This window comes from Aplysia californica, unplaced genomic scaffold (genome assembly GCF_000002075.1).
Source record: "Aplysia californica isolate F4 #8 unplaced genomic scaffold, AplCal3.0 scaffold01502, whole genome shotgun sequence".
NCBI classification, from domain to species: Eukaryota; Metazoa; Mollusca; class Gastropoda; order Aplysiida; family Aplysiidae; genus Aplysia; species Aplysia californica.
This window is the reverse complement of record NW_004798772.1, coordinates 57,411-69,134: the sequence shown is the minus strand read 5'-3', so window position 1 is coordinate 69,134 and position 11,724 is coordinate 57,411. Positions and strand designations below refer to the sequence as shown.

General features: G+C 39.8%; 1 protein-coding gene and 2 non-coding genes across 4 annotated transcripts; all 3 read right to left on the bottom strand.

Annotated features, from left to right (window-relative positions):
• Nucleotides 1-2,934: 2,934 nt before the first annotated feature.
• On the bottom strand, nt 2,935-11,309 carry LOC101850460 (elongation factor 1-alpha). Of its 2 annotated transcripts, none has more exons than XM_005112946.3 (8): nt 11,205-11,309; nt 10,095-10,265; nt 8,877-9,056; nt 8,014-8,181; nt 7,419-7,562; nt 6,690-6,917; nt 5,019-5,183; nt 2,935-3,625 (listed from the first exon to the last, which is right to left on the bottom strand). In XM_005112946.3, the coding sequence occupies exons 2-8, from the start codon at nt 10,236-10,238 to the stop codon at nt 3,275-3,277; spliced, it is 1,380 nt and encodes a 459-aa protein (XP_005113003.1). In that variant the 5' UTR covers nt 10,239-10,265; nt 11,205-11,309; the 3' UTR covers nt 2,935-3,274. The 2 variants fall into 2 exon arrangements, with proteins under 2 accessions (XP_005113003.1, XP_005113004.1); XM_005112947.1 differs by having other exon boundaries at nt 11,164-11,232.
• Nucleotides 4,253-4,487, bottom strand: LOC118479036. Its single transcript, XR_004859437.1, has one exon. It is a non-coding gene; the product is annotated as a small nucleolar RNA SNORA73 family (small nucleolar RNA).
• LOC118479035 lies at nt 5,287-5,521 on the bottom strand. Its single transcript, XR_004859436.1, has one exon. It is a non-coding gene; the product is annotated as a small nucleolar RNA SNORA73 family (small nucleolar RNA).
• Nucleotides 11,310-11,724: the final 415 nt, after the last annotated feature.

Here is an 11,724-nt window from a genome sequence, read left to right as displayed (position 1 = left end):
ATGGCGACGGCGTCTCAACGAGGTTGGAACATTGAATTGAAGGACCCATTCGTCAATAAAGCGTCAGATTTAGATCTTTTTGCAGACGATAGTGATGATGAACCATCATACAGAGTTGATAATGAGCATAGGAAAGGAAATAGGAGAGGTGCGGACACAAGTGAAGAAGAAAATTGTGAAGATGATCTAGAATCTAGATATCTAGAATCAGGTGTTCCCAAGGAGTACTAAGTATTTCTTGGGTGTTCCCCATGCTCAGACCTATGATCCCGCGCTTCCCGGTCCCATGACGATCACGCAAAAGTCAAAGATCACACAACGTAGATTTAGACCCCAAATGGATAGGAATAGCAGCTGACATAGACCCTCCTACTCCTTGGTCTACACAACAAACTTCAAATAGTGCCCCCCCCCTCCCCCAGTGGCCTTGCCCCGTCCTGCAACCACGCACACCCTGATGTTGATGCTCAGGATGGGTGGACTGATGACTTGAATGATTTTCCAGTTACATGTATATAAAATTTGTCAAGATATCTTTTCATAGTGACACAGTTGATACAACATGACATTTATTTCAGTAAGAGTTCTACGGCACTTGCAACACAATAAGGTCATTAAAGTTAAAGTGCCGAGGATTAGTAGAGGAGTTACAAGAGAGTAACAAACACAAACAAGGAAGGGAGATAAAGACGATATTTTCTTTTACATATAAGTATATTATAGAGAAAGGAGCAAACCAACCACACCAGAGCACTCGCCAACCACCCACATGCCACATAGTACGGTTTTACGGCACTCGCAACTGCGTTTGGTCATGAGTACGAGCGCCAAGGGGTGGATGTAAACCCAAAAGTCCTTACTTTCAGGCTTACCTGTACTCTGCTCGCCTCATATCTCTCTAACTCTAACTAGCCCCAACAGCACGAAGTCTGCTTAAAATACTTAGATCAAAACACTCCAGAAATAGCAGTTCACAAGAGTGACAAACAAAAAAGTAGAGAGGGAAATGATAGGAAGGATGAGGAAAGAAAAAAAGGTACAAGAGCAGCAAACACAAAAAAGGAGGAGAGGGATAAGGACGATAGAAGATGTTTGATTTGATAAAGGAGCAAACCAAAGAGCACCCATCAACCACCTGCCTTCATTTCTCGTTGACTACAACCACCAGTAGGCTACATGTAGCACATCATTCGAGCCAGGTTCCAGTCATTAACCCCCCCCACCAAATTCAAGATGTCAAGGAGAAATTTTTTTTATTAATTCCAGGAGATTTGGTCCAGAAATTCATGCCGAAAGCCTATTTCAATTTCCCATAGGCCCACACCCGCCCAAAAGGAATCAAAGTTACGATGTTCCTACTACAAAAATTTTGTTCATGAGTTAATGTTCGATCCAGCAAAATTCAAGTTCAAGGAAGTTACTCAACTTTAAGGTTTCTAGATTTTTTCATGAATGCAGATTCAAGAGTTTTCAAGGATTCTGAATTCAAGGAGACCGCAGGAACCCTATTAGAGGTAATCTAGATCTACCAGTACCATTCCGGAAACCCCTTCTCATAATTGTAATTTTGTTTTTTTAAATTAAAAAAATCCTGAGCCACTTGCTTCATTAAAATCAGCTTACGCAGAAGACACCAGTTTTGTTTGTTTTAGGTTTTACGGCACTCGCTCTCAACTGCATACGGTTGTATGAGCGCAAGAATATTAGAGGTGTCGTATGAGTAACAAACATAATAAGAAGATGAGATTAGAGATAAATGTTTCATAGGAAAGAAGATAAGCAAACCACACCAGAGCACCCACGACACTTGTTTGAATCCCTCGCGAGTTCTTTATCGAGGATCTCAAAACTTCCACAAGGAGTTGGGAGCAGAATTGGGCCGCAAGTAAATGCCGACTCAACGCAGGTTGAAGACCACTCCTCCAGCAGGCTAAACAACCCTTACAGCCTTGAGCTCTTGTTCCCAATCTACACACAAATCCTAGCCTCCTGAGCTTCCTTTCGAGTTCACTTCAGAGAGGTCGTTTTTATAAGTGCTGAAGATTAGAGGGGTTTCTTACAAGAGTGACACACAATGAAGGAGGGGAGATGATGATAGATGTTATAAAAGGAAATGACGAGCACCCAACACCCACTCAGGGAGACAACCGGGAAAAAAGTAAATCGGCACAAAATGTTAGAATTGTGTGAAAGAGCATCGATATCCCATTATAAAAACATGACGGTGATAGAAATGTGTTCTGCTTGATAATTATCGTCTCTTTCTGCCCTATAATTCTGGACATTCCTCACATCAGTGCCACATTGTTGTGAAGAACTCTAGTAGAGAATCACCCATGTACAGGTGCTACGGGCTAAATTAGATGCAAGCATTCTCTATTGAAATAAAAGTCCTTGGGGAGATCCTGTTTTTGTTGCTAAGATTCCATCAAGACATCCAACTTTGTGGGTACTGTCATGATATTATAATCGGAGTAGTTTTCAGCAAGTTTTACAGTTGAAGATAGGCATTATTGCACAACACAAGAGCAATGAACACAAGCTATGAAAGATAAGGACGTTGGATGCTTGACGGAAGGAGCAAACCACACCAGAACCACCACCAACCACTCAGGTTGAATACACTACTCAAATCATGAGAATGTAAAGATGAGAGCTGGTTACAACAAACCAGACCAACACCTTGTGATAAGTATAATAATCCGCTTGGAATTCATGTAAATCCGGGCATTACAAATCATGTCAACCATGGTTCGATCTGTAGGTTCATTCTGTGCTTGCTGCCAACACTAGCCACCGCAAAAGATTCGATAGAGCCCTTTAAAAAATCTTACAGCATATTACTGAACAAACATCCAAATGTGCTGATGGTAAAGCAAAGGAGAAATAGAGATGATAGAAATATAACACAAAAATAACCAAGAAAACAAAATGTTCACCTTCAGGGAAATGAAGCGTTTAATTTACACTTGAAATAAACTTTACACAGTGAAATTAAGAGTTGTCAAGCCTTTTTCCTTCGGAATTCTTTCCTGTGCAATTTTGACTGAAGAAGCCACCTAGACCATGAAATCAAAATCAACTGAATTAGCTTCTTAATGGGTAACAAATTAATGGGTGAGACAGCAGCGGAACCTTCACTGCCGTAAGGGTGGTATATCTTTATCGTCGTCATACCCACATCGCCCCATGGTTCACAGAAGAACCGTCTTCGGTGTTGCAAACTGTCCATGTTACATTCGTCCATTGCTGGGGGCGAGGGTTCCTGCACCATTCACTTCTTCTTGGCAGCAGCCTTGGTGACCTTTCCGGTGCTAGCATCGGCCTTTTCCACAGACTTGATGACACCGACAGCAACGGTCTGCTTCATGTCACGCACGGCAAAACGTCCCAGGGGAGGGTACTCCTGGAAAGCCTCCACGCACATGGGCTTGGATGGCACGAGGTCCACCATAGCGGCATCGCCAGACTTGACGAACTTGGGCATATCTTCCAGCTTCTTGCCAGAACGACGATCGCACTTCTCCTTGATTTCCTGGAACTTGCAGGCAATGTGAGCAGTGTGGCAATCCAGGACGGGAGAGTAACCGTTCTTAATCTCACCAGGGTGGTTCAGGATGATGACCTGTCGATAATTTAAACAAAGTTTAAAATCTAGAAATCAAAAGAACACGAGTTTCACACTACAACGGCAGTCTCAGAGCTGAATCAGAATCAGCATGTACCAGCAAATGGGATGTGCATATTGTGGGTAAGATGTTAAAAATGCCTAAGCTCATTCAACCCATACCAGATTAAAGCTCAACTTATTTTGGGCGTAACAGCCAGCGGATGAAACGTGGTGAAATGATGACATTTTACTGTGGTATCTTTCACAGATAACCACATAATTTAACACATTGAATAGTGACAAGCCCAACAAAACACGCCACGGTTTACATTTTATTTATACCAATCCTCCACACCCCAGAAAAGAAAACAAGCCATGGTCAATGGTCAAACTATGTTTGCAGATTACTAATCCATGCTCATGAGTGGGCAGCCCTGTATTTTTCAAAGACATGGAGGTTGGTCACGATGATTTTCTAGTTAAAAATGCATTATGCATGCACCCCACTTAATTCCTAGACGGCCACCCCATTCCCTTAAAACCTGTCCAAGAAATAAAGTCAAAATGAAAATTTATAACTTGTCCACTAACAAAGCTTGTGAAATGCTAATTTTGCAATGAATACGTTATCAAATAATTGTAAAATGTCCTCTGCATGGTTTTTCTCCTCTTTCACAGTCACATAGCAACTACGAGAAGGTCATGGAATATGCAGAAGCTGGCTCTTCATCTGACGCGAGCAGTCAGGAGAATCAGTTAATGTACAACGTTGTGGAAAAGGTCACCTCACATCCTTGGTGGATTGTCAGCTCCTATTCGCCACACAGACACTAAAGCAAGTCCTGCCAAAGCAGATCCCACCCAGCATCAACGTTGATAAAAAGTTTTCAACAGGGCACCACAGGTGACATGTAACAATTGAAATATCACAATACTAAATGCAATTTGTCCAAACATCTAATCCCAGCTAAAGTGTGTTGAGCAAGCTTGCCTTCAAATATTAATGAACTAATTCTAAAATAAAAATGCAATTGTGGTGAGGTATCATGGAGTGAAATCAGCGCTCGTCAAAATAATAAATCAGAGAAACTGAAAGCCTTGATTAAAGGAACAAATATTTTGTAAATTTGCAAAACTATCAAGCCAGATAAGTCACCAATCTTAGGTGGCCATTTTCTTAAAAAATGTTACCCTGAAACCAGGTGATCCCACCTCAAATCTGAAATACAGTGACTGCCATTGAAGACAAGGAAATTTTTTCGTCAAAAGCAAGACAAGAGAACAAGCTTTAAGATGACACTAATAACTCCATTATGCCCGAACTTTGACGAGTCCCTGATTCCACAGCTTCCTACACAATTTTTACAAATCCACAGCTAAAACTCCAAAGCCCTCAATTTTTATTTACCTGAGCGTGGAAGGTCTTGGTTCCCTTGGGGGGATCATTCTTGCTGTCTCCGGCAACGTTGCCACGACGGATCTCCTTCACAGAGACGTTCTTGACGTTGAAGCCAACGTTGTCTCCTGGCACAGCCTCTGGCAGAGACTCGTGGTGCATCTCAACAGATTTCACCTAGAAACAGAAAAATTGTTCTTATTCCTTTAGAAAAAAATTAATTTTAAAAAATCATAACACATTCACCTTACTAAAATTCCAAAATAAAGTGAATAAAAATAAATGTCCTCTGCATGGTTTTTCTCCTCTTTCACAGTCACATAGCAACTACGAGAAGGTCATGGAATATGCAGAAGCTGACTCTTCATCTGACGCGAGCAGTCAGGAGAATCAGTTAATGTACAACGTTGTGGAAAAGGTCACCTCACATCCTTGGTGGATTGTCAGCTCCTATTTGCCACACAGACACTAAAGCAAGTTCTGTCGAAACAGATCCCGCCTAGCATCAACGTTGATTTTATGACAATAAGTATTAAACGGGGCACTGAAGGTAATTTAAACTACAAGGTTGATACAAATTCCAGTGAAAATAAAAAAAGAACCACAATACCAAACTTAACAGAAGTTGGAAATATTGGTGCTATATTATTTCTACTTCTCCCATTGAAGAGTACTGAAGCTGATCTTTTCACTCAATTTCAGCATTAATGTATGAAAATCAAACAAACTACATCACAAATATGTAGTTTTAAATCTTATAGGAGAGAAATTGTAGTGTCACAATTTAAAATATTTTGCAGATTACAAAAAAAACTGCGAACACTGAGCAATCACTTTACGAATATATATGCAAAGAATTTTTCTGTTCCCCTGACTTCCGCAAGTTAGCATGTATGGTCAATTTCCTAAAAACGAAATTCATTCCTGAATTTGCATGAAATCAAGTCCGGATCAACTGTTCTAGTTATATTGCAAATGGACAAAGCTAGAATCTACATCTTAACCCAGATTTGGTCGCTTTTAAGGACAATTGGGGGTTTCCAGAAATCTTGACCTACAAATGTGGATATTGCTCTACCAATAGAAGTTTGGTTTCATTGGTGTGTATGTCGTTATAGAGAAAGCTCTCCATGTCTTTTAAAGAAACTGAACAAGGAGGAAAAACAAACTTCGGTTTGAAATTGAAAAAAAAATATTTTAAAATCTTCAATTCCCATATATTTGAAAACACTATTAAAAACCCACAAAAAATGTATAATGGGAAGCAATGCAGCACAATTATCTTAAGTGAATTTTTGTAAGCTGCGTATATTTACAGTAGTCCAGTAATGATGACCCGCAATTCCCATGTCTGTCCACACCATCAACGGAAGTTACATATGAAAGATGGAAATGGAACTCAAAAAGGAAAGAGAAAAAGATTTTTTATGCAAATCCTATCAGGGTACTCTGTGTAAATGTGTGTTTCAGTTAAGAGTTTCACGGCACTTGCTAAAGGTCACAAGTGCTGAAGATTAGAGGTGTTACAAGAGTAACAAACACAAAAAAAGGAGGGGAGATAAAGACCTTTTATAGGAAAGAAGGAGCAAACCACACCAGAGCACCCCCTTGTGTGTTACAAAAAATCAATGCCCATTTGGCTAGCAAGCACTGGTTATTTAGCAACAAGAGAACATGACATACCTCAGTGGTGACATTGGCGGGGGCGAAAGTCACAACCATGCCGGGCTTGATAATTCCAGTCTCAACACGGCCGACGGGCACTGTTCCAATACCGCCGATTTTGTAGACATCCTGGAGTGGCAGACGCAGAGGCTTGTCCAATGGACGAGAGGGTGGCAGAATGGCATCCAGAGCACTGATCAAAGTCTTGCCGCTGGCATTGCCTTCTTTCCTTTCAACAGCCCAGCCCTGCACAAACAGAAAATATGCTCATGTACACAGGACTATTACCATGTTCTGAAACGAAAACCGTTTCCTGTTTAATCTGAGCTGGAGAAAAATTGTGAATGTCATGTGAATATTTTCTGCCAACATAAAACCACCACACAAGACCAAAACTAAACAAATCAAAATCCTTTAACATTAAAAATAACCAGAACACACTTTGACCTAGTTGATAGCAACAGCAAGAGGGAATTTCCTGGACAACGCAACACAGAACAAATTACAAGCAATTTTCAAAACCACCAATTTTAGTAAGTTTTTTCATAAAATCTGACAAGCTTTTTTCAAAAGACATCTCAAATTTTTTACAAGGAACATTAAAATGAAACACCAATAATTCCTCAACATATTTGAAATTTAAACATTGGTACATAGTTCAATGTCAGCCATAATTTGGACAGCACAAATTTTTCAGTAACAAAATACAAAAAGAGACCAGGAAAAAAAAAAGAGAAAAACTCTTACCTTGTACCAGCCCATGTTGGGAGACTCCTCGAGCATGTTGTCACCGTTCCATCCAGAGATGGGGACAAAAGCAACAGTCTTGGGGTTGTATCCGATCTTCTTGATGTAAGAGGACACTTCCTTCTGGATTTCATTGAAACGGTCCTGGAAAACAGAAAGCAAGATAGATGATGGCTCTATTCCAATGTTTTTTCCCCAAAGTAAAAAAAGTAGTTTCAAAACACAAAGACATTCTGCAGTTGTCACGCATATTTGCATACCTCTTCAGGAAGATTCTGATCTCTCCCACCCCCTCAAACAGTGACCAGAGTGAACATTAATTTAGAAAAAAGCACAATACTGTCATAAGCAGACAAGCACCTTTCATTTCCAAAGTCTGCAGTTACTCTACTTGTGTTAAAGGTGAAACTAGTTTTTCTTCATAAATAGAATTCAAATTTCGTAATGACTAATCTAAACCTAATTTTCAATACTTGTGCTGACCTCTATTCAAGAAAAAAAAAAGGACGTATTGTCAGCTTACGGTTGAATCGTTACATCCAACATACAAAACTGGTTAATTATCACACAAAATAAGTATTAAAAAATTACATACAGCGCTGTAGGCAGGAGAGGTGCTGTCCATCTTGTTGACTCCAATGATCAGCTGCTTCACACCCAGGGTGTAAGCCAGGAGAGCGTGCTCACGGGTCTGGCCCTCCTTGGAGATACCAGCCTCGAACTCACCAGTACCGGCAGCAACAATCAGCACAGCACAATCAGCCTGATAAGAACAAATGCGAAAACAAAAATTAAATTGAAATGTACTTTCACTATCTTCTTTGTCATCTTTTTAAAAAATAAAAGGTGTGGGAAGCTTCGCCCACTAAAAGTCTTTAAAAAAGTGGCCCCCGCAAGTTTCGGAGGTAAAATTTTGGTATCCCCCCCCCCCCGTTTGATGTTTTGGCAATTAAGATAGATTTATACTTGAAAACGACATGCATGGGTTTTAGTGGCCATACGTTTATTCTACAGTAAAAATTATGGCAGTTTAGCCCTCAAATCAATGTATCTGTGTGTGGGTGTATAAGTCAAAATTTACCAAAATTTTTAATTCAATATTAAAAAGACAAGAGGACAGCAGGTGCTTTCAATTATGCACCAAGACTACATTCTAAAGGGCTTTTGAGGTAGGCTATACAGGCGTACATTTAAACAGTTTCAACTCTACACCAAAAGTTATTCCCTTTTTGTAAGCAACTAAATTTGTCATCCATTTTTTTAAAGCTGTAACTTCCCTGAAACTACATGCCAATGTAACAATATAAAATAACTAGAAATTGATGCATGCAATAAACACCCACTTTGACTATTACAAGTATGGATAAAGTGGATTTGGGGGTTTGTAGACTTTTATTGAATTGCTACAACTGCAAACAGCAATGCCCTGCACCTCCTGAACTGGAAAGGAAAAAGTACCTGAGATGTGCCAGTGATCATGTTCTTGATGAAATCACGATGTCCTGGGGCATCAATGATGGTGACGTAGTATTTCTCAGTCTGGAACTTCCACAGAGCAATGTCAATGGTGATACCACGTTCACGCTCAGCCTTCAGCTTGTCCAGCACCCAGGCGTATTTGAAGGAACCCTTGCCCATCTGAAAGTCAAAAAATGTCAAACATTGAGAATACAACGCAAAAAATTTCCACTCCAGAGACCTGAACAAAAACGGTTACAATTGGGTCTGGGCTACAAAAACCTAGATTCTAGATCTAGATGCAAGGTAGCCCAACAACTCAATTTCAATGACTTCTCATAAATAGATTTAATCTGGATCTAGATGCCCTAGGCTACCATTTCATTTTAAAATTCAGTTAAGTGGCCCATACACTGTCAAACTTGTTTGTCAAACAGTATGTGCCAAGACTTCCTAATGAATGGACCAAGAGCGTTAGCTATTGCTTTAGCCTAGCAAAGGAGAAAAAAAGAAAAAGTGGGCCAAAAGTGTTGCAGCGCCAAAAGTTTGGCCATTCTAAATTATGAGTTGCAATGTAGCCTACTGAGCCACATGATTTTCGAAATGTTTTCAGACGAATGAAGATTCATTTGAGGAACTTTTGGAGCTTGCGAGACATAACAAAAGATAGAAACATGCGAAATGCCATAAAGCTCGACAAATTTGATGGAACCCAACTCACAATCCAACGTGGGCTTGAAAAATAAATGGGAAGATTGAAGAATACCGGACCACTCGTACATTATTGCGCGAGAATGTGGTGAAGGTGGGACGGGTGGTTGGGGTCTCCCCCCTGACAATATTTTAATGAATAGATATATAATTCTAGATCTACCGGTCCGAGGCTCTCCATTGAAAGATATTAAAAACAGGAAAATTATGAATTCCTAAGGTTGAGACATAGGCCAACTCAGTCCGCTGGTCCGGTATTCTTCAATCTTACCACATAAATATCAGATCCATAAAGCATTTGACATCAACTATTTTTGGCCATCAAACTTACCCATACACGATCAAATGTTTATCAAACAAGCATGTGTGTCAAGCTGATCGTGCATGGGCCGCTTTGGGGAAGAAAGTCATCTTTCTCTCTTAACGCCACTAACGGCATGACTGTATTACATACACCCAATACCTGAACAAATGAGTCAAATCACTAAAAATGGGAAAACAACTCACCTCCTGGGCCTCCTTCTCGAACTTGGCAATGGTACGTTCATCAATACCACCGCACTTGTAGATCAAGTGACCAGTGGTAGTCGACTTTCCAGAGTCGACGTGGCCAATGACGACGATGTTGATGTGAAGCTTGTCCTTACCCATGGTGCTAGAGTTAGTTCGGACTTAGAGCTGAGAACGGAAAAATCAAAGTTTAGATCTAGATCTAGATCTAGATGTAAAGCAGAAACAAACATTTAAAATTCAACCCAAGTCAGGTCAAATCCAATCTTCCAATTCCAAGTACAAGCACCCAAGCCGGTCAACTCAACAAGACATGACTGAACTGAAGACAACATGACATGAAGTATGAAATTCAAAAGTGAGACATTGAAAATTCACATGTCTACTATTTCTCAAAGTGATGCAACCACAAGGAAGGCTCATGAAATGACTAACGATCACTAATGGTATGTATGTTGATCATGAAATATACCACGTGGCTGCTCAGTCAGTCTTTTCAATAGAAAATTTACTTCCGGTAAACGAGACATTCACACTACTCACCAGATTGAACTTTTCTTTAAACAATAGCCTATTAGATCTAAATCTAGATTCTCAACAGCTAACGAAAGAACTAATGAAGTTAATTTACCAATTGGAAACTAGAAAAGAACAGGTCAGATCTGCCCGGTCAAAATTAGAACAAAGAAGTGGACAGACATACGCGGCATATGTCTTGTTGACTGTCTCGTCGCAAACTCGTCGGAGTAGCGAAAAGGGGAGTTCCTTGAAAATTAAAGATTTTTATCTTACACAAACCATATCTTTTCACAACAATAAAGCTTTGAATCCATCCAGACACAGCAGCCGAGGCCTCAATCATCGTCGACGACTTAACAACAGTTTGTTACAGTGAACCGGCATGATCGGCATAAGTTATGGCCACGACTCACGGTTCGAAACTCGACAATTATAAATTACAAAATACAAGCTATAACACATTCATAACTAAAACAAATGACAAAACATAGCTTCAACTTAAATAAATGAAAGTGTAATACTAAAAGTAACTTCGGATGGTTCATACTTTCTTCAGATTATGAAAAGATAGAGCAGACGTTCCCCTACCTGCTTGTACGCTCAGAACCACCGCAAAAAAGGACCGACAGAAAGAAATCACGTGATCACCTAGCCTCAGCCCAGGGTTTGCTGGGAAGGTGCGGTCTATGACGTCATTTAGTTAAAATAAGAACTTCTATCGTTGGCCTACGAAAGTAATCAAATCCCGTTGTTTCTTGTCGCCATGGCCAACCTGTCAAAATTAGACTCTATAATTTATTAATTCATATTAAATAATCATCCAAAGAAAAACCACCACAAAAAAACCTGTTTTAGAAAGAAAAAAACCGACAACAGAATAACACAACTTGTTGACGTGGGTATTTTAAACAAAATAAATATTTGATGTACATTGTATATTATATAGATCAAGATCTGTTGTTTTTAGAAGTACGACAGGAACATTAGAATATCGGGGTCTTTTGTTGTTTGTTGTTTCTCCTTTTGAATAGACCTACATAGGTAGTTTTATGTCGTACTTGAGTCAACACGTGGGCAAGGGCACTGGGCAGGAACATAATATATATAT

Coding starts and splice junctions, on each gene's coding strand:
- LOC101850460 (XM_005112946.3), bottom strand. CDS start 10,238: ATGGGTAAGGACAAGCTTCACATCAACATCGTCGTCATTGGCCACGTC. Junction 7,563..8,013: donor CCTCTCCTGCCTACAGCGCT/GTATGTAATTTT, acceptor TCTGTTTTCCAG/GACCGTTTCAATGAAATCCA. Junction 3,626..5,018: donor CCAAGACCTTCCACGCTCAG/GTAAATAAAAAT, acceptor AATTATCGACAG/GTCATCATCCTGAACCACCC.